This window comes from Pleurodeles waltl, chromosome 6 (assembly GCF_031143425.1).
Source record: "Pleurodeles waltl isolate 20211129_DDA chromosome 6, aPleWal1.hap1.20221129, whole genome shotgun sequence".
NCBI classification, from domain to species: Eukaryota; Metazoa; Chordata; class Amphibia; order Caudata; family Salamandridae; genus Pleurodeles; species Pleurodeles waltl.
Window position 1 is genome coordinate 1,536,500,341 of NC_090445.1, and position 26,239 is coordinate 1,536,526,579.

At 48.9% G+C, this 26,239-nt stretch overlaps 1 protein-coding gene across 5 annotated transcripts in view; it reads right to left on the bottom strand.

Moving 5' to 3' along the window:
- Positions 1-552: 552 nt before the first annotated feature.
- The window catches only part of SAMD11 (sterile alpha motif domain containing 11), a 215,997-nt gene continuing 190,310 nt past the window's right edge, over positions 553-26,239 (bottom strand). For all 5 annotated transcript variants that reach the window (XM_069241127.1, XM_069241126.1, XM_069241125.1 and 2 more), the window contains 5 exons: positions 23,606-23,684; positions 21,240-21,946; positions 13,355-13,479; positions 7,676-7,786; positions 553-2,070 (listed from right to left, as the gene is read on the bottom strand). In XM_069241127.1, coding sequence (XP_069097228.1) covers positions 1,822-2,070; positions 7,676-7,786; positions 13,355-13,479; positions 21,240-21,946; positions 23,606-23,684 — 1,271 coding nt within the window. In that variant the 3' untranslated portion in view covers positions 553-1,821. The remainder of the gene's footprint in view (positions 2,071-7,675; positions 7,787-13,354; positions 13,480-21,239; positions 21,947-23,605; positions 23,685-26,239) is intronic.

The window sequence follows — 26,239 nt, forward strand, 5'->3', positions numbered from 1 at the left end:
TAGAGTGGTGTTTTTTTTTTTTTGTCTCTCTCGTACACTGGACAATGCACAAACTAAACAGAAACATGCCTGTCCTATATGAATACCATTAACATACCTTAAGCAACAGTGGCCTAAATGGTGATCCCACTGTTGCTAGCCCGTTCTGGAGGGCCATTAAATGGGAGTCCCCTTAAATGGTGAAACATTGTAGTGGCCTTCCCAGTAGTAGCCTTTTGTAGATGCCCCACCATGGCAGTCTAGTCTGGATGCCAAATCAACGGAAGCCTATTCTACACCTGTGATGCTGAGGCCACACTAGTGGTAGCCCAAATATAAGGCCCCATCAGTGGTACCATAGCTTTAAACCCCCCCCGCGAGTGGCCTTTTGAACTGAGGCTCCTGTATTTGGCATCCTAGGGTTGAGGCCCATTACTGGAGGACCCAATAGCAGCAACCATGCGCGGTGTCCTCACCAGCAATAGCCGTGTTTGTAAACCTCAAAGGGGAGGCTTCTCCAGTGGTAACAAAGGGAAGAGACTACCAGGAGTAAATGCAAATGTCAGACACTCCGGGGGTTACACAGATTCTCTTTTTTATTGAAACTCGCTGCAGTGAAGCACTTCATGTGATGTTATAATGACAGATGGGTTTATTCGACTATTTTACAATATAAAGAGATGCTAACTGTACCACCAAGCTAGTTCTTTTAAGAATAAAATTTAGGGGAGAAGGGTATGGGAGACACGTGCAACATGTAAACAAAATTAAAATAAAAGGGCCGGGGTGTACCGCAAGAGTTCTGGGGTTCTGTACAAAGTCTCTGGGGGTCCATCATCCCTTCACAGTAGTAAACTTGACCAATGAGGCAGGGTCCACAGATAGTGTCTGGGGGCGGTGATGGGGTCAGGGAATCATCACCCCGTGGCCCTTGATTTAAGTATGTACCAGATGCCACTGTGTTAATTCACGTTTTCTGTGCACACTGTGAGCTTGAGGGCATATACGTGTACCCGACAAGTTAGTGCAGGACCACAGCGACTCCCCTGCACTTCAGCAGCCTGGCCTGTCCATGCTCTGAGGGGTGCCAACTCCCCAAGTCCCACTCATTCAAAACAATAACCTAAAAGCAGCAAAATGGTTTGCCCACCCACTTTGAGAAATCTCATGCAGAACCCCCCTTCTGGAGTTCTCTGTAGTAAACGTAGGCAGGATTCCCGCCTTTTTTTCTCTTTGGTATGTGTCGAAGTTGCAAGAGATGCATAGACGCAGCGGTACCGGGTTCAGCCGGGGGAAACCAGAGTCTTGGAAAGACCCCCTTCAGTCAGACACAAAGTTCTCTAGGTCACTCGTTAAATAAGATGTGTTTTTGGCAAAGCTGTGAGACAAACTTGCTGTAAGAGTTTACGTTTTTCTTTAAACCAGTTTAATTAAATATATACGTATATATTGTATTATTTTTAAACTCTGTCTAATGTTCTTCCAAATCTTTGGAACAGTTTATTTAGCCTCTGAATGCGCGATTTAAAAAATAATCTCTTCTTGCTCCGTGCGGTTATGGCTCGGCAGAGGGATCCAGGTTTGTCAAAAGTCTTAAAGTTCAATTTTAAATATATTTATTTTGTTATTTTCTTCTTGAGGGTTCCGTTGCAGAGCGGGCTGTGTCCGCAGCGTCGAGATGGATGTCGGAGGGGTCAGGCTGGGGGTCCGCAGAGTTCAAGCTGGGGTTTGGCGGGTCAGACAAGGTGAACTCTGGGGTGGCGACCGCAGAGCTGGATTGCGTGTCCTTTGAAGCAAGGTGGTCGGGGGTCAACGGGGGCTTCTAAACCAGGCTGTGGAGAGTTAGGAAGACGCCTTGCCAGGTTCACTGAGCCCAACCATGAAAGGGGGGTTCCCGTTCTCGTGCTTCGGGGAGATGCGGCTGGCGGACATCATGGCGCCGCTGTAAGGCGAGGCCGCGCTCCCCGTCGAGGGTGGCCGGATTTCGATGGTGCCCAGCTCACGGTCGGGGGGCCGCAACCCTGGAGGCTGCAGAGGAAAGGCCACAGGGAAGCTGGCCATGTACAGGACCCTGCCAACCCGCTTGGCGACCTGCGGTGAAGAAAGGGAGAAGTGGGTTAAAGGTCAATATGGTAAAAAATAGACATGTTTGTGCAGAGAATAGCTGTTAACTCGACACTAACACCATTGTGCACGGTCCAGACAGTTTTGTGAATAATGCCAACAGAATCTGGCTTCGCACCGTCGGTAACACGTCCAGCACTGCACACCCCGCGGTACAGCATTGTGCACACACTAACGGGTGTCTGCGCTGTGCGCGACATCACTGTGCACAGAGCAAACAAACGTGCAGGAAGCATTACATCCAACAGCGCCATGCACACCTCAGCCAGAAGTGTGCATCACACGACTCACTCGAATTCCAACACAGGAAAGGCGGCACAGTTGTTAAGACCTGTCGGTGGATCTGGAGAGGGGCAATATCTGGGTTTGGAAAGTGTATTGTATTGTAATAGTATTTATATAGCGCTTAGCCCGACAGGCCTCGCACAGCATGTGTATCTGCAGCTACACATGCCATCGAACGGAAAATGTCAATTCCCCAGTGTACATCTGTTCATGGCATGAGACGCTGCAGATTCACATGCGCCCTCCCACCTCCCCGGAAGCCTGTAGCCGTTATAAGTTGAGTTGATAAAAATAAACTTGTAAATTTGTAAATAGAACACTTTTAATCACATTATGTACATACATACTTACTCCATTGCATGGGCACTATTACTATATACACAACTCCTACCTCGCCCTCTGCGGGGAAAACAATCTAAGATGGAGTCGACGCCCATGCGCAATGGAGCCGAAAGGGGAGGAGTCCCTCGATCTCGTGACTCGAAAAGACTTCTTCGAAGAAAAACAACTTGTAACACTCCGAGCCCAACACTAGATGGCGGGATATGCATAGCATGTGAATCTGCAGCGTCTCATGCCACGAACAGATGTACACTGGGTAAGTGACATTTTCCTTATATAGCGCTTACTACCCCTGACGAGGCGTCGAAGCACTTTTCGGTGAGTAGCACGCTACTCTGGAACCCAACAAGAATTAGTGATGGATTAGTATCGGGAAATATGTAGCTGCAACGTTTGCAGTAATACTGCTATGCGGGGCGCTTTAGGTCAGGACATGAAAGTGCAGGGTTTACAATCCTCTCCTCTTCCACATCTCGTGCCAGTCCCACCAATCAGCTTATTGAATTTGGCGGTGGTGCAAAACCACATCACACCGTCGAACATGGCGGCTTACTTGAGTGTATGCTTGCGCACCCTTATGCATTTTGTGGGAGTGGGGGATGTAGGCCATTTAAGCAATAGTAGATGACTGTATTTGAGGACCTACCCTCGCCAGGACCCCCCTGAAGCTGAAGCCTGCGAAATAACCATATAAAATATGAGCTCCCCCCTTTCGTTAAGGGAAAGAAATAAGCAATTGGATGAACCAGAATTGGTTGAAGATGAACGGGGATAAAATGGAGGTCATCATTTTTGGGGCGCAAACCTCCATTTGGAATCATAGCTGGTGGCCTGAGATCTGTGGGACCCTTCCCAATTCTAGTTTTGAAGCCAGGAACCTCGGGGGTCATCTGCGATTCAGATCTAACTTCTAATTCGCAGACAAATAAAATTGCTGATACCGGTCTTTGGATATTTAGAATTCTAAAAGTTCTGCCATTTATTCCTCAAGACCTCAGGGCGACAGTGGTGCTTGACCTCAATCTCTAAACTGGACTACTTTAATGCCCTTTATTTAAATATAAACTAAGCATTCCTAACAAGTTGCAGCCCATACAGAATATGCTGCTGTGCTCGACTAGAGCTTGGGCTGCCGAAATTCTCCTCCATTACAGAAGGTCTGAAGAAACTGCACTGGCTTCCCATCTGAAAACGCATTACCTTTAAGACATTGTGCCTGACTCATAAGGCCTTCCACTCTCAAGGATCAGGATACCTACAATTGGCCATTAATTGGTACACTCCCATCCGTCCTTTCAGATCGTCTGGGCTTAGGCTGACCCAGACAGGAAAAAGTAAAAAAGCTAAAAGGGAAGGCAAAGCCTTCTCAGTGGCTGCTGTCAGGCTCTGGAACTCGCTCTCCCCCCCCCAAAATTAGAGATATTGTCCCTCCTGTCATTTCGAAAGCATCTAAAGACTTGGCTGATCGCATTATAGGTAGTAGCTTTACTTCAGCCTTCACACCTTTTAAGCGCTTCGATACCTTTGTCTGAATGCGCTTTTACAAATAACCAAAAATACAGATTTTTATGGTGCTAAGGCGGCCATTCCCCTGCGCCATATTTACAAAGTGGCACTTGCGCCACTTTGCAACTTGTTGCCCCACGTTAGGCCTGCGTCAGGCATAATGTATGCAGGGGGGGTGTTCCCACGCAAGGAGGCACGAAAGAATGGCACAGTGAGATTTACAAGATTTCACTGTGCTGTTTTTTTTCCATTCCTTTTAATGCCTGCACAGAGCAGGCGTTAAAATGACGCACCCATTTTATTCAATGGGCCTCCCTGTGCTTTGCTGCACTAGCATCAACATTTTTGACCCGAGTGCAGCAAAGCGCCACAATAGCGTCATAAATGTTGATACTGTTGTGGTAATGACCGCCATGGTGCGCCGTATTGTAAATATGGAGCAACAATGGTGTGGGGGGCAAAGGCTGAACGCAAGAAAAATGGCACATCAGGACCGATTTGGCACTTTTTTGTAAAAATGCCCCTTAAATTCTCAAGGGCTTAGTTACAAGCCCCCTGCGCCGCCGGTGCGTCACTGTCATTTTTAAAAAAGTGACGCACCAGCAGCGCAAGGGGCTTGTAAATAAGCCCCTCAGTCTTAAACAGGCCACGTACAGTGGGAGAAGATAATGGCACGTGGAGGAGCCCCCGCTTAAGCACTAGCCAGGCCGAAAAGTCTTGGCTCAGCCCTACTACCGCCTAGCAGGCTCTTCCCACGGCTTCAAGGAGGTAGTGTTAACGATCTGCCCATATGAGGCCCACTGACCCGTCCCCGCCTGGGGTCAACAGTGTGTGTGTGGGATATAACAGGGTGGGCTGGGGAGGGGGCATCTGGAGATACCACCAATTTGAGGAGATGGGGTGGGGATAGAGGAAGGGTCATGGGATGAAGAGGTACGGGTGTAACAGGACAGAGGGTAACAAAAGGGGATCACAATAATAAAATAAGAACAGAAACGAGCTGAGAAAAGATAAGGGTGAGAATATAAAGTGAGACAGCGGCCTGACCGCCAGGCTCCCTTCGCGCGAGAGCACAAGCAACTCGGACAGAGTAGTCGCTACCCACTGAGGTCAAACACTATAGGATGAATCTGAATTCCTGAATAACTGTGGCCTGAATGTCATTTCGCAAGGAGACAAAATTGTGTGTGCCAGGCCCCAGCTGACCACGCGGCTTAACCTTCAGCCCTGTTGTTGGTCCTCACATCATTCCTCCTTAAAGTTTTACTGGGGAAAAGTGTCCGCTCAACATCCTGTGATTCTGGGCAAGTTACTTAATTTCCCCGTGCCTAAAATACACATGAATGTGTCCTTGTGTGATGTAGCTGTTGCTCATGTAAAGCGCTCCAATACTTTGGGATCGAGTTACCCTATATTAAAAAACAAATACTGCAAAAACATAAAGACTAAGGGTGTGAGCCCACCTCACTTAGCCACCAAACTGGCGTGCGATAGGTTGACTGCTAAAGGGATCCTGCCTCGGTGCCCCTCTCCCGGCAGCAGAAACTGTAAATCTATCCCACCCACCAGGCTGAAACCAACCGGAAGTGCGCAGGAAAGGGCATATGTTTGTCTGTAAAATATTGAACAGCCTCGACCGAATGCCAAATGTTTCCCAGCAGGGGAAGGAGGGTAGAGGCATGAATTACCCACCTAAGGTGTCTGCAGGACAGAACCGGCCCCCACTTCCCATAAGCCAGGGCGCTTTGGTTTCCTGACAGTGGGTCCCCGGAGAGCCACTGGCCGACAGCAGATCTTGTAAAGTGCCAGGGCAGCTGGGAGGGCGAGCAGGCCCTCGCAGAAAATCAAGGCCCAGTCTCTGGTACGGCGTGTGACAATGTCGAAAAGCTCACCCTACATGAGCACTATAATCCAGTGAGCGCACACCCTGAGCCGGACAGGAAACAAAAATCAGCCCTGACAAAACCATGTCACGCAGCCGCACACTGCAAGAGGCTGTGCGTAGGAAGGGGCAATGGGGGAGTGGAAGGTGGGGGGCATGAAGCATGATGTTCTGAAAGTAGCCCCCTAGTCTACAATCCACCTGGGAAATGCCAGCAGAGAGTGCCCAACGGTGCAAGCGCTCACGTACCCTAGGGCACACCTTCCATACACAATGCATGCAACATGATGGAAGAATGCCGACAATTTCTATGCCCTATGGTGATGGAACCTAAGCGTACTGATAAACTGTACCCCGGAGAGGGGAACATGCACCCCCTTGAATGTGGTGGCACCGGACAAGGGCCGAGGCACTATTTACCAGACACACAATAAGTGAGGGGGTTTCACGCAGCAAAGGTTGGCTCATTCCGATGCTGGTTTCTGACACTATGATCCGTTGCACTGTACTTGTGAGCACAAAGGGGCGGCAAGGCCTCACCGGTTCCGGAGTCTGGAGGGCAGGGTCGGGCACGGGACACTGTCGAGAGCCCAAAGGCCCCGACATCCAACACTTCCTGCTACACGCGAACTACACAACATGCTCCCTACCATCCAATCACAAGCACCAAGCTTACCCATCCATCAAGGATGGGAGGGAGGGCAAAAATAAGGTGTGTTGGCTTTAATAGGCTGATTTAAGATGAAAAGTCACACAATAATTAACATGGTCAAGAACGCAAAATGTAATGGTGTCAGGTCAAGATACTATAAGGATGTGCAATAAGAGCGATAGCAATGCTAGATGTATGTACTCTATGGAAATTAGTACGTTGTATGACCTCATTGCTAATAGCGTTTGTTGGCAAAATAAAATGATTAAAAACAGAATGGGTGATGGACGCAAAAGTAGGCCCCCATTAAATAATAATTCAGGTCCACAATAAAGCCTTGTGTACTTCGCCTACTGCACCTAATAGCGGAATGATGAAGGGCGCCCTAGTGGGAACACTACTGCCTCATCACCACAGATGCACTTCCTCAGCTATGCCTTTGTGTGACCCATGCACTGTATATTTTCAAGGGTACCTCACCGAAACGTCACATCTGTCCTCTTGAACACACGTGTACTCCTATTGCATTTATACGCCACAATTTACTTACAATGTTCACCTCTCTGAATGAGGTTGCTGTGTAAAGCGCGCTGCCACCCTCCAAGCAGTACCATTTAAAAACAGTGAAATGAAGAAAAGTGTACCCCTCTTACATCTCTCTGCCCCACCCCATGCCTGGGCAGAGATACAAGTGCATTCAATGGCAACCTCCGAGCCTCGCACCCCACATCAAGATGCTTCCCACACAGGCCCCAAAACAAACACCCAGTTTACCAACCATGCACAGCAAACGAAGCAGCCTCCTCCTCGACCAATTGTAGTGATTTGTCAAGACCCCGAAGCGCTATGCAACTTATGCAATAGAACCAAAGGATTAAAATAAGCCTGGTTCTGGGTCAGCTCACCTGTGCCCTGATCTTCAAGGCCGGCCCCAGCTTCAGCCCCATGTTGGTCAGCAAGTGCTCTTCGGTCAGCAAGGGTAAGGTTTCGCCATCGATTGCCTGCTCTCGGAATACCTGCGTCGAGAAGAAGAGGGGGTGTTACTCGGGACGGCAGGCAGGCCCACAGATGCATCCATAGGCCCTATACACCAGATGCAAGCTAAGCGCAAATTCCTGAACAATGCATGGTACATATACACCTCTTACAAGCACCTGTGCAGGGCTAGTACAAGAACGATTCGAAGGAGTGTCCCTTAGTGAAAGCTATAAGCTTACATCTTAAACATTCATCACACGCGTGGTTTCAGGGGGTGTGTTTGGGTGTAAAACTCTCTCCCCCAATAATGAAGTTTATTTCTGGTGAGTAATTGGGTAGAGGTGCTTCCAGTCGGTATGATGTTTGTCAGATTTCACCAGGATTTTTTTTTACCTACAGACAAAAACGAACGCACACTCTCACTCCCTATTTCGAAAGTCTTCAAAAATGCTGTATTTCCCCTCACGTCGTCTGGTGTCGTAGCGTCAGGGGGTGACTGGGGTGTTACACCACCCAAAAACCCAATTCTGGCAAATAGTTGGGTAGAGGTGCTTTCAGTTGGGTGTGGTGAGGCGTCAGCCGGATTTCACCATTTTTAAATAAACACAGAGAAAATGCACACACTCCTTCCCTTTCTGCTTTGAAAGTCTTCAAAATGCGGCTTATTTTACAGCATGTTTTTTCCTTCACTTAGCCCCTCTCGTGTGTCCTGCTTGTCGTATTTGTTGGAAAATCCGAAGCTTACATCCCCCTCACTCACCAAACTACGCTCCTCCACTTAGTGCCCCAACCAATCGCCCTTTTTCTCCCTTTCCACTACCCCTCGTGCCCCCCTCCCCCCCCATGTGCTCTGCCCCCGAATAATTTTATTTTTACATTGTACTTCAGCGTGACTGTTGGAAAAGCTGGACCTCACATCCCCCCAATCTTACGGACCAGGCTGCGCCCCTGCACACATCTACAGTGCAGTATTGCGCGCCTTGATAGTGGTACCAGGCTGTTGCAAAAGAACGGAATTAAACCCCCCTGTAAAATACATAACACGTGCAACTCCTCCAGACACCAGTGCAGTGCCGGGTACGGTAAAGCGCTACACACCAGTGAATGTTCTTCTGCTGACAAGTGAGTACCTTTCTCAAGGCTAAGGCCCATATTTATACTTTTTTAGCGCCGCATTTGCGCCACTTTTTAACGCAAAAACGGCGCAAACTTACAAAATACAATTGTATTTTGCAAGTTTGCACCACTTTTGCGTCAAAAAGTTACGCAAATGCGGCGCTAAAAAAGTATAAATATGGGCCTAAGTTGCTTAGAAGTGTGCCTTTTACGACTTGGGCTCAGCCAAGCTGCATTGTTGCAGATACTCCCTGCACCCAGTGGTGGTGTGCTCTTGTGCACCATATCAGTGGCCCACCTGAAGTCGACCCCCTCCATTAAATGATCATCCTTCCACTCCCCCGTAGCACCCTACCAGGTTCAGCCCATCCCCCAACAGCGGTGTGACCCCCGTGTACCACCCCAACTGTTTTGGCCCAGAATGGACGAGAATTTAGGTTAGGAGACTGGCGAATGTGATTGAACTGTACTATACTTTAAATGCATATTTTATTTACTCTATCGGGAGAAGCTGGATATTAAATGATAAATTGAGATAAAGACCTATCATAGCGTCGATCGCGCCAACTGCCACATGGGGGATATCACAACAGTACTATGGACCCTCTCAATCAGCCCGCCCCCTTTTAGGTGAGTCCTGTTCCCTAAAATGTGCCCCCGGCTTCTCCTCGAGTTGGACCCAGCGACTCGTTTTATGAAACCTTACTGCACACCGCGGCAAGTTCACTCTCCGAATGCCAACTAACAAGCGAATGCCTTCTCTTGTGGCGTCTAACACCAGCGTCCCTATGGAAGGCCAACTTTTAATTAAGTCCATCTAGACCCCCCCCCCCCCCCCCCCCCGGGCTGTGAAGCCTAACAGGAGCTGTGTGAGTGGACTGCCAGTGCATCTAGACCCCCCCACCGCCCCGCCCCCAGGGCTGTGAAGCCTAACAGGAGCTGTGTGAGTGGACTGCCAGTGCATCTAGACCCCCCCCCCCCCCCCCAGGGCTGTGAAGCCTAACAGGAGCTGTGTGTGTGGACTGCCAGTGCATTTAGCCCCCGCCGCCCCGCCCCCAGGGCTGTGAAGCCTAACAGGAGCTGTGTGTGTGGACTGCCAGTGCCTCTTGTTTGGGTTAAGCGCTGCAACATTGTGAACTCCTCCTATGTTGCCCCAACACCCACAACCCCAATTATCTTTAACCCAATTACACTCCCGGTAATTGTGTAGAGCCTCCATCCATGGACTGAGCACCCTCTTATCGTAACCCTCCCCCGGTCCTTGGGTTAGGCCCCTGGTGTTGTCGACCACAGTGACTCCCCTCATCGGGTAGCTCCCAGGCAGCACCCCTTTGAGTTAAGACGGCTTTGTCCTACTTCGGATCACAGTGACTGCAAACCCTTGGGTCGCCCCCTCTTCGCACCCCTACACCTCCCTCTATCCTTCGTGCCCCTGTCTAGCAGCTGCCTATAGTGATGTCAACTCTGGAGGTGTTTCCAGGGGTGCAGAGAGGTCCCTCTCGCCCTCCTCTTCCTAGCGGCCTGACTGCACCCCACCCCTCTGCCGCCCTCCCCAGCGCTCCGCGGCCCCTTGAACTGGCCCAGCAGGGCTGCGGATCCCAGCCCAGTCCCTCCCCTGCCCCCGGCCCTCTTCCCAGCAGAACTTGGATGCGGGTCAGATGAGGCTGACTCGAGGCCTGGAACGCATTACCAGCCGGGCTGCGTGAAGCATGGGGGCCGCCGCTCTCCTTCCTTCCGGTGGGACTTGAACACACAAACAGTTCACCGGGGTTCACACATGGCCCACACAAGCCTGACAGACTCTTGCAGTCTCCCACCTCGAGCATGAACACAAATACACATGCATTAAAAAAAAAATAACTAAAACTGGGTAACCCTCCAGCCGCCACTGCGATCACCGCAGCTCATACACATAAACCAAAAACACGCGTGTACACAGCAGCCGGTGTGTCAGGAACCAGCCAAACCAACACGCGAGCACTCTCGCGCCAGGGACGCAATCACATCCACCCGCGCACACACATTCAACACGCATATACAGTCTTGCACGCACACGCCCCGCCCCCCCCCTCCTTCCCGCACGCGGCCTCCGGGTGGAAGCCGCGCATGCAGGTGGTTTTAATGAAGCGTGTCATGATCGGATTAGCACCATGCTAGGGGGAGGAAAAAACAACCAGCCGGCTGCGCGCACTTGGCCCCTCCGCCCCCAGGTGCCCCCCGGCTAACCCCATCATACACGTACAGAGGCCTCGGGGAGTCTACTTTGGAGTAGAACAAACAATGGCGGAGAAAATAGGACCGCCTTGCAGTTTCACTCCTGACTAAATACTTAAACCAGCCTACTGCAGACAAAATACGAAACAACAATTCTTTCCATATCCCATGTATCCAAAAGATAAAGAACTTAACGTGTCATAATTCAATTTGCTTATAAGATATAGAGTTCCTCGTGCGTTGCAATGCAATCACTCCCTATAAGATAGAATGATACACGAAAGAGCCTGTGATAAGGGGACACAGCGTATGATAAGAGAAATACTCTTCTGGACGGAGCTAAAGACTTTTCTGTGTATTTTTAATGAATTTATAATAACAGTTGCACTGTCAAGCCAGACCTAAAAAGAGGCGGATGGTACCTGACCTCGGAGGGTGGCCAACGGCTAACAGCGGGCGGGTCTGGTCAGCATCTGTCACAGATAAGTGCCTCGAGGGCCCTCAGGAAATCTAAATTCTACCTTCTTTTAACTTTGCCATTGTTTTTCCAGTGAGTTCTATGCCTGCCTCGGGTATTTTCAATGTCTCTAAATGGGCTTCGGTGGGCGGTATTTGGGAGACACGCTACGTTTTAAGGGCCCGGGTGAAATAGGCCCGGTGCGAAATCTAACAATATATCTTCCATTGGCACTTGACTGGGGCTCAACACTCTCCCAGAAGGGGCACTGAACGGGCCGAAACACATAACACAACTGCATTTGTATTTTTATATTTCCACCGGCTCCTTGACCAGACACACTGGACCCAGATCACATCAAACCGTGTAGTAGTAGATGGCAACACAAAACCGAGCGCGGAGTATGGATGGCGAGCCACAAAAACCCCTCTTGACATAGCAGAGTCGGGGGTAGGAGAGATGAAGCATTGTGTTTTGGAGTCTCCATTGTAGGTGCGTAGCCTGAGTGTAAGTGGCCATTAGGAAAATAATTTTGAGTGTGGGGGAGGCATAGGGTGGTTAAGATGTGGTGAAGTAGTGTCTGGGCTGGAGCGTTCCCACTGGAATGCCAAAGGTTGCCCCCATCTGGAATCTCAGGGGATGAATAAAGATGCCTCGAATGCGGCCCTAGCGGCTGCCAGTGGCCGAGGCTTCTGCAAGCGTTCCACCCATCAGTTTTTTTTTGTTTTGAAGTGGTGCTGAATTTATGGTAGGTGCCCAGGGTATGTGGGGATAGAGCGAGAAGATGAGGACGAACTTAACACAAGCTTGAGGAACTGTAGACTCCTGTAAGGTGCAGTGGGCCTGCCTGGTGTCTGCGGGGCAAGGTGCATCTGGAAAGCCGTATGTGGCAAAAGCTAGTATTTTGTGATTGGCTGGACAGGAGCAGGGAGGCAGAGGAAGCTGTTGCAACAGTCCAGCTTACTGGGTACTAAAGTGAAAAGCAGGACCTCGACAGAGTAGGTCACATTTGTGGTGATGAAAGCAGACTGCCTCCTTGCACTGTGAATAGAAGCCTGGAGGATGCCGGATGAAGGGCAACGAGGGATGCAGATGCACAGAAAGGAGATGGAATCACTTCTGAAGCAGACGTTGTGGGGGTGTTTTTGATCTGGGTATTGGCAGGATTAAGCATGAAGCAGCAGCAGTAAGTCGGAAGTGGAAGGCGGGAATATAGCCACCATGTAGGTTTGAAGTCAGACTGAGAGGGAGGAATATAGATTTGGAAATTTCGTCTCCAAAGGAGGTTTCTTATAGGCAGCAGATGGAAGGGCCTGCGACTCAGCCCTGGGGGGACGCTCACTGGCAGTGAGGAGACAGGGTGAAGTACTGAGATACTGAGCATGGCATATCTGCAAGGTAGGGACAGAGACAACAGTGCAGCACCACTGATCCTCACGTCAGGCAAACTGCGCACCTGAGTGTACCCGAGCCTCCTCCACTCACCTTAGCGTAACCCAGTATTCATTCATTCCTATAAGTATGCTTCAATGGTTACTCACTAGTGTTCACTCCAGCACTGCATAACTTCATAGCCACTTGACTGACCATACCCTGGCCCATGTGAGTGCACTTCCATTGTCACTAACCTCGGTGCACAGCAGAAACTCTACTCACATAAAAATAACCCTTAAACTCTTGTCTGATTGTACCCCTACTCACTTGAAAGTGTCCCCATTGTTAGTACAGTGAACCCAGCTCCTATCCAATCGCATAAGCACAGACACACTCACATCACTGTAACTATGTTCACCTGAGCTCACCCCAAAAAGTCACTCACCTGAGTATACTCTGCACAGCCCGCCAAACCGCTCACAAAGCTGCACACCTCGTCAACTGTCCATTTACTGATGTCCTCCAAGGCTGGACTCTCTTCTCCGTCCATGAATAGCCCCCCCATAGCTCCTGGAGAGAGAGAGAGAGAGAGGGTTCATTAAATCCCCACAAGCCCAAGACAAGCAGATCAGCCTCTGAGTACCCATCCAGCCGCACGTCCCTCGTTAAAGACCCATCCCTCCCAGGTCACTGGGGCGGGATTGGGAGATTGCTCAAGGAGGTTGGAATCTCGAGCATCTCTCTTCCTACAAAAGGTCTACTTATTGTGTGGTACTTTTTCTTGGAGGGCTCACTATTAGCTCTTTAGGACCCGGATGCCCCCAGTTTGGCCCCAGCCCCAGCACAACCCCAACGAGATATCGACAAAGGTAGACAGAGATTTTGAGTGGAATAATTTATTACACAATGGAGCATGGCACTCCAGATACTGGGAAGATGAACAAATGAACTAAGACATTATCAGACACATTTTATGGAATATTATAAAGGACATAAGAAAAACAGATAGATAAATCATACGGAGGAACATCAGTCAGGTAAATAAATCAGACAAAGCAATACATGGCTTGTTACCGCCTAAAACATCTCTGCATTCCTAAATGCCACTAGACCACACAGGTGAAAGCTATAACACCTCTATCAATGGGGGGCGGTCCCCACCACCCCACCGTCCCTTGTCCTCAAGACAGGGTCTCCGCTCCCCAAACACCAAGCTGCCATGGGGCTGAGATGTGGTGATCAGGAGCGGGAGCCCCATGCCCACCCCAGTGATCTGGGCACCCTAGTCCCTCCAGCTGGTGTGTTCATCTGATTGTTGGGTCAGGACTGCTTGGCCCTACCCTTCGTGTTGCCCAGGGGCCCCTGAGATGCTTGGGGGTGAATTTAGTATGTCAGATCCCGCCATTCTGGATCACAGGGATGGAAGGGTGGGAGACATTGCTGAGGTCTGCCCTCCGTCCCTGCCAGCTATTCACAAAATGCAGAGGCCAGGGGTAGGGTCACCTAAGTACCCCCAGCCAGTGCAGCGGGCGGAAATGACGGGCCTCCAGTGCAACTCCCCACTTCCTTCCACCCCCTTATCGCCCAAGGCAGGAGGGTGGAAGTCAGCCTGGCCAACGTGAAGCCAGAATGGCGCAGAGGCTTGGACCATGGAGGCCCTGGGTCCTAAACTCCCCGGTTAGGGTGGTGCTCTGTCCAAAGTATGGTGTAGTAGTCTGTACCTCCTAGAAGTTTCCTGTGAGGCTGGACAACTACAGTGGGCTCTAGAGGGACACTCTTAATCCATGTATTATGGACCCTGTCTCCAGTCCTGTGTTTATCCTCTACAAATCATTCAATTAAGGTGTGTTGGTCAACTTCTTTCAGTGGACTCAAAGCATGACTACTAGACCCAGAATGCATGAAGTGATCACACGAACAGTGTCCGTAATGACGTGGAAGGAAATGGTCACCATAGCGAACGCTCTTCATCTATGTAATGGAACTCATCCAGTATGATGTTTTCTTACATAGCACTTCATGCTACCCAACAAGCACCGGAGGGTGGCGAGACGAAAGAAAGAAGCAGCAGTGTGTGGCGCCGGGCACAGCACAGTATCTGAGGCAGGGGCGGCCCTCACAAGAAGCAGGAGCCGGTATCCCCTCCCTGTGCTTGCAATCGGACCACTCACGCAGCCTCTGGGCCTCTAGCTGATGTGGGAGCTGGAGGAACGGAGTGCTAGGAAGGGATCCTCCTAGCACCCTTAATAGCCCTATGTGCGTGTGCTTCTGTAAGGACAGAGGCACCAGGGATTGAGAGCCCTTCACTGCCCTGGGTGCTTCTGAAAAGGAGAGAGGCAACTAGGGATTGAGAGCTCTTCACTGCTCTATGTTCGTCTGTAAGGACAGAAGCACCAGGTTTGAGACCTATTTACTGATCTGGGTGCTTCTGCCAAGGACAGAGGCACCAGGGTTTGAGAGTCTTTCACTGCCCTGTGTGCTTCTATAGGGCAGAGGCACCAGGGTTTGAGAGTCTTTCACTGATCTGTGTGCTTCTGAAAAGGACAGAGGCACCATGGTTTGAGAGTCTTTCACTGCCCTGTGTGCTTCTGTAGGGACAGAGGCACCAGGGTTTGAAACCCTCACTACCCAGTGTGTCTGGGAGGTCAAAGGCACCTGGGTTTGAGAGCCCCTCACTGCACTGTGTGCTTCTATAAGGTCAGGGGCACCAGGGTTTGGGAGCCCTTCTCTGCCCTGTGTGCTTCTGTAAGGACAGGGGCTCCAGGGTTTGAGAACCCTTCACTGCCCTGTGTGTCTGGGTGGACAGTGGCACCAGGGTTTGAGAAAGAGTCCTCCACAGGGTGCCTATGGCTTCACCTGACACACAGCTACCCTGGAGTGACCAGGGCATTCTTCCAGAGCGCAGGACCTTGTACCTGGTTGACTACATTACATCGTCAATAAAGCATCTCCTCTGCACAACCTGTGCAAAGGGAGCCTCTGCGTTGGCGGGGAAAGCTCTGACATACTGATTCTGGACCCTGCATCACTGATTTCAGCTCAGTTTAGACTTTCTTTGTCTCAGATTCACCCCCAGCCTGATGTAGTAGACTCTAGATTTACAGTTTTGGGTAATGAAGTCGGTACCAGCTCAAAACCTGACCGAGTGTGATTCTAGGCAGACTTTTATCTTCAAGTTTCTACATCAGTCTGTTCTAGACGTGGCTTAAAAACAGCCTTTTCAAAGGGAAAAATTTGGTGCTTCTTATTGAAACACAAATGTCATCACAGATCATATCCAGACTTGCCTGGATTGTCACACTGATGAAGTTCCAGCATGCTCTGCTTTCTTGGCAAGAGTACCCATGCCATCAACAATGTGACAGCACATCCCTTTATTGGGAGTGGGTTGTGAAATAATATTTAATTTTGAATTTCTAATTTAGCTGGTGGCATACTGAACTATCTCCCCAGACATAGTCAGAGTGCTCTTGAACAGGGTGCGGATAGGTGACTACCTTTAATAAAACATCATTGGCAAAGCCAACAAGTCTGGCCCTGGGCAGGACGCAATTTTCTTCTACAAACAGCGTAACATGCAGAAAAAAATGGATACGTTTAAAAAAAAAGAAAAAAACAACTCATGGAGTTGCCAAGTAGGGCAGTCAATCACACCAGCCCTAGAACCGAAGAGCACTGTTTTTCAGGCACCTGTGCACATGATCAGGACAAGTGCAAGAGTTCAAAGTGAAATAAACCCAATGGATGAAGTTGGCTGATTCATAGTCCCATGGTGTGTGCGAATGACACAAGGATCTGACAAATGGATGAAGAGAGCTGATCAAGGGTACATAATTTATGTATGTATTTTTACCGTGATTTTATTTATTTTTTCGAAAAAAACATAAGTCCAATATAAAAACTAAAGCTGCCTCCAGACTAGACCTAAAAATGGCCAACGCTAGATCTTCAAGGCCGTCCATGAACAATTCCGAAATGCACACTTTCTATGTGGGTGCAGATTAGTTTTTATCTTGCACTCCACACACAACATGGACAGTTTGAAGAACACAATGCCCACATCAGGGGTTCCTGTCTTCGTGGTATGAGTGGGCAGAAGATGTCTTGTTTGGTGCTTAAGAGAGAAACACCCTTTATCAGTGTGTGAAGGAAGCTTCCAAGAAGACCGCACACAAAGTGCACGTGAGTAGTATGTTTAGTTTCCGAGACGCTGTACTGTGTGGACACAGGTACAGCCTGTGGAGAGGCAGGCAGCGTTAGGGTCTGAGGCTGGACACAACTGTCCCAGTCAGACACACCAGAGGGAGGGGCAGGATAAAAAGCTGGATTACAGGATTCTTTCTCCAATTCCAGATCTAGATCACATGGAGAAGCCAGTGAGGTGAGGTGTCAGTGAGGAGGGATGATATTACCACCACCCTGGCCACTATGGTAGCCCCCAATGAGGAGCTTTATTAGTAGGGTAAACTGGCAGAGGTAAGAGAGCTCTTTTATACCGCCTTGGGAATTACGGGAGCTCCAATATTAGTTCATTCGGGTGATGTCATGTGCCAAGACCAAGGGATGATTTTATTACCACCTTCGAAATTATAGATGACCCCAGATGAGAGCAGTGTGGGTGACATCATGTGCCAGAGCTAGGAGGTGATTTTTCCGCATGCCAATATAAAATGCCAGTGTAGCCCTGAGCCACCTGGGCTGATTTCCACCTGTTAAAGATCTCAGTTACCTTCATCCACACAGACTGACATATACATTCCTGCATAATCTCAGGTGTCTAACTAATGTCTACACAGGGCCTGTGAAGCAGCAAGGCCGTTTAATATGCAGTGAAAGAACTGAAAGTTAAAAGATTATGCTTGCTGCCCAGGAAGAGGGGGTACCTACCGGGTTTGCCTGGCTTCATCCAGCTTTGCCTTAGATCCGTCACCTTTAACAGCAGCATGGGGCTCCCCAGAAAGCCTAGCAAGGCATTTTTATTAAGTCATGGCTATAGACAAATTGCCATATTCCTAGCAGAGTACAGCTTGCATCATTTGTGTCCTTCTACTGCTTGCTCGACGGGACTCTTTTTTCTACTTTCAGCGCTCAGAGTGCACGTTTCCTTGTTCAGCCCCCCCCCAAGAGGTTTTTCTTGTCTGTCACTCCATAGTCTTTCTTCATCCATCAATTAGATATATTTTGTGAAAAGAGGATGTATCAAACATGTTACCCATAGGGGGAAGAAGGTACTACTTTGTGGCATGTTCTTCCCCCTGTGCCTTGTTAGGCAGCAAAAAGAGTGATTACCAGAAGCATAACCCCAAATGCATAACCAACCAAGACCTTGTGGAAGTAAAGCGTCCTCGCTCGGCCCACACGTGACCTCTCAGGTGGGCGAATGAAGACTCTTCACATCTAGGAGGTAAAATGTACTTATTACTGTGCTGTCAGCAGTCTAACCATGTGTTTTCTCCCAAAACACCCCATTAATGCACAGCTCTCTGTTGCATCCCTGGTCGGTTTGTGTTATATACCTTTCCATACAGGTCTACGTTTTTATTATACTTTCATTCCTCCGCGGCCTCTATCTGCCAGTACTAGGGTCTCCGTGCTGGCAGTACACTGCATGGCTGCCTGCCCCCCCCACCGACCCCCCTCCCTTATCGCGGCCTGTGCAGGCTGCGGCGTGGACGGACCCGCATTAATTGGACTGCGTCTGGATGGTCGATATATCGATTTCCGTCTCCGGCGCACTCAGTTCTTCGCTGGCTCCCTGGGGCAGGAAGCCCCCGCTCCGAGAACAAGGTCAGAGAGGAGAGTGGTTGACAGGATCTGACTGGTGTCGGCGAGGGGGCTGACAGCTCCCGTCGCCCCGTGAACCGCTCCCCTCCCCTGGGAGAAGAGGGGCAGATGGAGGGGGTCCTGCGCAGGCGAGGCTCGGGAGGGGAGGGTGGGGGGGGGGGGGGGGGGGGCAGATATCTGACTGCGCCCTGCAGGTCTGCCGTACGGAGGCACTCAGCGGGCTATCGACTCCCCCCTCTCTACTAGTCCAGCCCCCCTCACCCCCTCAGTGCTTTCAGGAAATATACATCAGAAATTCTTCCCACAAGTACCAGGACCCATTCACAAGCAACACGTGTCTTTACCGGTAAGTACACATTACTGGAGTCCAGTCACTACAACATAGACTGCATGAGGCACGGACGGGTCCCACTGACCCACCCCCTTCCACGGCAGACTACCACCATAACTTAAGCCTGTGCTATCCAGGTTACTTTTAGTGATATGCGAAGGCCAGGTCACTAGAGGAAAAGTACATATCTTAAAACGTGTTAACCATTTTTGACTGCGGCACAAATATCGATACAAATTTCTCGAAAAATAATACCATCTTATGATAACTGATAAATTGCTATCTCTACACGGAAACGTTTAAGTAATCCCATCTTCACAGAGAATGCAATCAATATATTATATATCACCTTCCCTGACATTCCTACCGATGCTGATGCAATTTTATTTTGAAGATTTACAGATAATGGGTGAGCTAGGCAAAACCAAGAAAAAAATCCAAATGAAATTAAAAGTTACTTTTACATAAAATATCTGATCATCGGATGCCAGTCTGATCAACAAGTAAAGCTGTACAGCAGATAACCTCACCCACTGGGTACCAGTCTTGTCACCAAGAGACAGTTGCACGGTACAGATCTCACTCCCTTTGCACTGCTGGCTCACCAATGAGCTGCCGTAATGGCTCATGTCTGTTTGCATACTTGTTTCAACAATGGGTTCCCTTATACAACATATATTTTGAATAATGTATTCCTGTCTCACCCATAAGGTAGCGCTGATTAGCAACAGGCTTCGCGTGGACTCCACGTCTCATCAGTGGTAGGGATGGTAAGAGGCACCTTTACGCCAGGTGCTCACAGAGGACCAGTTCTCATCGTCTCACTGACATAAACTCCTGGACTCCTTATGAAATCAGCAACTCTCCCCTCAGCCCCTCAAAAGTCTCTGCTCCCTCACAATTCCACTCACTTTTACCCCCTCCACTCACCCCTCATGTCGTCCTTAGATTGTTCTTCTTTAACTCTCGCAACCGTCAAATCTCACCTTTAAATTCTGAAGTCGGTTCACTGCTGTTTCACCTCTCATTTCTTAAATTGCCCTCTCCCCATGCTGTCCTTCAAATCACTGAATAATTACTTAATGCCTCCTATATTTTTGGATCCCTTCTCTCCCACAACACTGGCACTCCCTCTTTCGAAACTTTGTCTCCTCTCCTTCGAATCTTGTTCCTACGCATCATTCGTGGTGAGACGCAAGCCCATGGACATCCGTTCACTAAAATGTCAGAGAAGTAGAAGTGGCATCCCTCACCCACTTAACCCCCCAATAACATCACAAGCCCTACCCATGTCCCACTCATGGCCCCTCGGCAGCATTCTGTTTACTGTCAAGAGGCGCAGCCAAGTAATATAAAGTAGAGAAATGAAAATGACCGAGACCGGGTTCCTTTCTCAAATGCTGCTGCCTTGATGACTCCAGGCACTAGGGGAGGGCAGGGGTGGGAGGGAGGTGGCCCTGGTCACCAAAGAGGAAGCCAGGGGCAGGAGCTGCCCTAAAGGATCCGCTCACAACCAAGAGCACACTGTTGCTGACAAATAACGCATGAAGTGCAGACACCAAAGTGACAACAAAGTGAAGGACCTCCGCCTCTGAGACAAAATATTACGGCGGACGTCTCTGGTTTGCACCTTTAGGACCTCTTCTTCTCACATGGTTAGGCTCCCATTTTCATAAGGCGGGACTTCCTGCCTGGCAGTGAAGAACGTCCGGCCCTGACAGTGTGCTACTTCCTGCTGACAGGAATGTGGGATTTTGTATATGATGAGTTTATTTTCTCAACGACAAACTTAAATTACGTTGTGGAATAAATCTATCAAAAGGTCGAAAAAACGTCCCAGAGATCAAAAATCCACTAAAGTTCCAGAGGGGAGAGCAAGTAGACTCAAACTTTTTAAAATAATACATAAATGTGTCTAGATCTGCATTTCAGCTCGAAGAGACATGTATTTGAAGCAAGTGCACAACATGTTGCAAGAGAGAAACGTGAACATGATAAATGAAACCTCTACACAAATGTTCTGAAGCCTGGAGTCTAAGCCGAGTGCCCAGATGAAGAATGTTTTGGCATGTACTGTGAATACCAGAATGTAATAATTTCTCAGAAGAATAATACCTCACCATATTTTACTTTCCTAATTGACAAACAAAAAAAAACTGAAACACAGATTGCCCTTAATGCCAACAACGTGTGCTTAATGAGGTCAGGAACTTACCTGAGGGGAAGTACGGGTTGACAGAGTAGGGAAATCCAAAAGGGAATGGCTGAGGTGGCGGCAAGGAGCCAGGAGGCAGGTACTTGGTCTCGCTCTTGGGGACGCTGGGGCCGAGCAGGTGGTTGGGGGACTCTGTGCCAGAGGAGATGCAGGGCATGGTCTGGCTGGTGTTCATGTCACTGATGTCCTTTATGCCTTCACACCCTTTCACCGTCTCTTTGCCCTCCTTCAGTTCATGGCCTGAGCTGCTGCTCTCAGCTTTTAGGCTCTCAGCCTTCTCATCGCTGGCTTCAGCATCACTCTCAGAGTCCTTCATCTCCTCGTCATGACCATCCGTGGCCCCATCCCTCCCCCTTGGGTCCAGAAGCTCCTTTGCCTCACTCTGGTTCTGCTCAGTCCTGTGTTGGGACGGTCTGCGACTGGCCCTCCTCCCACCCCCTTGTTCCTTTGGGGGTGTAGAGCTTGGCACCCCATGGTGGTTGAGGGACAGTAGTGGTGTGTTGTTGTGCCGGAGTACCAGCATGGCATTGCGCCGGTTGAGTTCCTCGCGCAGCGGGTGTCCCTCGGGTAGTTCGTGCATATTTCGCAGCGCCGGGTGATCGGGGGGTAGTGCAGAGTGCAGGGCCATGGGTTCTGTGGACAGCAGCCTCTGCCGGTGGAGGTTCTCCAACTCTTTCTGTCGGATGATCTCAGCAGACATCTCCAGCCTACAGAAGAGAAAGAGACAGTGACAACCCTTCCAGGGAGTAGATTGAGAGAAGGAGCAGCAGCTGCCAGATTCAGACCCACTGTCACAAATATGTGCCCGAAACAACCTGAAAACCTCAAACTACCCGGTAGTGGAAACAAGGCCCTCTCTTCTGCTTGCCCATCCCCAAGATCCTGAAACCAAATCTTCCCAGAGGGTAGACTTACAGGAGGACGGGAAGCTTTAAGTGACTTGTCAAAGAATATACAAACATAAGTAATCTATACATAAGCCCTGGCAACACCAAAAGGACTGGGGTTTTGGTTTAGTCGTCAGGGTTTTTGCAAAACTTTATTGTTTAGGAAAGCTGTGGGGCCTCGAACTTAGTAAAGTACTTTCTGTATGGATGTGCTTCATGGGAAAGGGCAAAATGCAGTCGTTCACACTGAAGTTAGCCAATAGATGAAGTGAGCATATAGCCCATCTTATTTTCTGTAGTTGGGGTAATAAAAATGTGACTAGTACAACAACAGACCAATGTACCAAGAGAGATGGCTCTAAGCCCCTACATATATACTGTACACATAATTTTAGTTACATCAAAATGTCTTGGCTAACCTCACACCTAACAAGGTCTCTGAATTACGAAGTTTAGCAAAAATCACTGCTTAGTTATATCCCTGACAGGCTGCCGCCACTTTGTGACTAGCTGTCCTGCAAAATCCCTAGGAACTATGAACAAGGAGGCATAAATACAAGTGTGGCTTTGCATTATAGGCAACCTCTAGCTCTTGCAAGAGGCCTCCTATGCACGCGGCACAAAGTAGAGAGGACGTGCCAAGAATCACAGCTCAGATCTGCTCTGGTCATTCGAGGCCTCAGCCAGGGAAGATATACCTGGGCAAAGCTCGGGATGTGGAGATGTGGAGGCAGAACCCTCACCCGAAGGAGCTTGCAAGCTGAAGGAGTTACAACCCGTGCACAGTCCGTGACCTTTGTGCACTAGCATGACACAAATAGGGTTTCTCTTACCCAGCTACCCATATACACCACTGAGGTCCAGCCTTCCTGCATTCAGGCACTCTAAAAGCATACATAGATGGACCATCAAATGACTATAATTTACAGAGACTGACCCTCGGACTCAGAGACTGTTAGAGGATATTGCAACAAGTTTTCATATTTCTGAAATCCACAACACTTTGCACATGGGCCTTAAACAGTTGTGAGAGAAACGGAACGAACAGAGAGCAGCATTAAGAGCATTAGAGAAAGGGAGGAAGAAAGAGGAAAGTCACGAGGACAGAGAGGGTAAAGTTATGTTATTGTGGTAAAATATTGACTACGAGAACACTGTGGCGGTAAATACATATATAGATGTACTAATTTAAATTCCACTGCTATACTTCTCCACAATATTTTAGCATGCCCAGGTTAACTTCATTATAAACTGAAGATAATGGTGATGTGAAAGGAAAAATAAGAAATGACATTAGCTTGGCGAAAGATGGAACATGGGCAAGGAAGAGAGATAAAATGGCTAAATGAGAAAGAAAAGAGCAGAGGAATTTGAAGAAAAGAGAGTAGGACGAGCAAAACATTGGAACAACACACAGGTCAGTAGAAAAAAGCGGAATGAAACGAAGAACACAGAAGAGAAAGTCTGCACTGTTCTCACCTAGCTAGGTTCTGTTTCCGCAGCATCTCTTGTTGTCGTGCAAAGATTTCAGCCTGGGCTGGTTGTAGGAACCCGTAACCTGCAGAAAAACACACCGTTAGTTTATTTATTGCCAGGTGCTGTCCTCGGTACACCTTACCGCATCTAATACTAACTTCTCAGACATGGAGACCAGTAGTACTCTTTAACTGGAGGCTCCAGGCACACTGTCAATGTCTACCAGTTAGCAATCAGAGGACTCACCAAGCACGTCTCCATCTCTGCCGCTAAGTACTCAGAGACACACCAGTAAGCACTCAGAGCTGAAGGCTCCCTAGCAACCACTGTGCACACATAGTATTCCGTACCCAGATCTAGAAACCCCCAAACACACATGCCTATTTCAACCACTTTGCATTGATTGCAAAAAACCCACAAAGACATCATCTGCCACACTTTACCACTTTGCAAACAGAACTGGAGAAACTCTGTGAGACACCTATCCGTCTTTACTGCATTATATCCAGAGGTGCAGAACCACTGGGTCACACCTGTCCACCTTTACTAAGCTGCACTCAGAGGTGGAGATCCTCTAGGACAGACCTGTCCACCTTTACTACGTTGATCTCAGAGGTGGTGGAGAACTCGTGGGACAAACCTGTCCACATTTACAGTGAGAACTGTAGAACCGCTGTGCCATACCTACCCATATTTACTGTGCTGCACTGAGAGCTGTAAAACCCCTCGGAAACGCTTACCTAATATTACTACGTTGAACTCAGATGGTAGCAAACCCCTATGCCACATCTGTCCAGTTTTACTATGTTGAACTCGGAGATGGTAGAGAACCACTGGGCCACATCTGTCCAGTTTTACTATGTTGAACTTGGAGATGGTAGAGAACCACTGGGCCACATCTGTCCAATTTTACTATGTTGGACTCAGATGGTGGAGGTCCTCTGGGTCACACCTGTCCAATTTGACTACGTTGAACTCAGATGTGGAGAACCCCTGGGTCACATCTGTCCAATCTTATTACGTTGAACTCAGAGATGGCAGAAAACCCCTGGGGCACATCAGTCCATCTTTAGTATGTTGAACTCAGGTGCAGAACCGCTGGGACGCCTGTCCACCCTTGCCACTTTGCACTCAGAGCTGGAGAGCCCCGGGGCAGAACTGTCCACCTTTACTACATTGCACTCAGAACTGGAGAAGCCATCAAACACACCGTCTTCTTTTACTCAGATGCACTCAGAGTTGAAAACTACGGGGCACACGTGTCCACATTTACTATCTTGTACACAGAACTGAAGACCCCGGGACACAGCTGTCCATCCATTTACTTTCTTGCATTTAGAGCTGGGGACCTCCTGGGACACAACTGTCGACCTTTACTGAGCTGCACACAGCTGGCGAACCCCTGGCACACATCAGTCCACTTTTAGTCAGCAGCACTCAGAGCTGGAGAACCTCTGGGACACAATGAGACCTTTACTCGGCTGCACTCTGAGCTGGAAAACCTCTGGGACACACTGCATACTCTACCGCGTTGCACAAGAGATGGAGACCACCTGGCACACATCTGTCCACTTTTACTGCATTGCAGTCAAAGGTGGAGAACTCCTGTGACACAGCTGTCCAATTCTGACACTCTGTATGCAGAGCTGGACACAGCTTCCTGACACAGATGCCCTCACCCAACACAAGTATGTTCGCCAATCTCACCTACCTACTTCTGCCGATCTCTGGTCATAGCTGTAGGCTCCGACACATTTACGTCAGAGCGTACACCATGGCTGTTGGCTTAATAATCATTTAATAGGGTTGCTCCTGTGTGGCTTCGAAGCACATCCTGCATAGAATTCAAGACTGCCCAATGGTAGCATTTGTTTACTTCAGGGCTCTTCGTATGACTATACTTAATATGGTTTAGACTGTCTGATGCTGAATTATCCAAAGGTGCACAAATGTGTATTTTCTCACACCTTCAGCAACATGGTTAGAAACATCTTTTCCATACACACACACAACACAAAAACACTTCTCACATAGACAGCAATGCACTTTCACACTTTGTATTCATCCATATTCTCCCATCTAAAACTTAGAAGTCCCATTTTTCACATCTTTTTGACAAAACATGATCAGTGCACATCAAAACACTACCCCCATAAACCACATGAATGACACACTGTGCTTAATCCTTAGCACTGGAGGGCCGTGCTACCCATCTACAGATGTGCTAAATAAGTGCAAGCACAATACAACACCTGCACGTCTAACCCCTCCCGCCAGTCATAGTTTACAGGTTTGCAAGTTTGTATCATTCCTTTATCCACCTATTCATGCAATGCTACCCAGGTAAAGAGATAACTACCTCTTCAGAGAAAACTCTGCATGCTATTACAAAGAAAAGACTGCTTTACGATGGGGCACATTCATAGGATAAGGGTTAGTGTAATGGATAAGGGACAGATGTCTCAAAGGGTTTTTCTCATTCTGTGTCTATGGGGAAATGCTTTAGTAGATAACTGGCCTAGGTTAGGATTTAAGTTTCCAAAAGGGACCATGGTTTGTCCGCTAATCAACCTGGGTCAGGGATAGGGCTCTGCTCTGAAATCTGTGCACAGGTATGCTAAATTTAGATCATGGTAG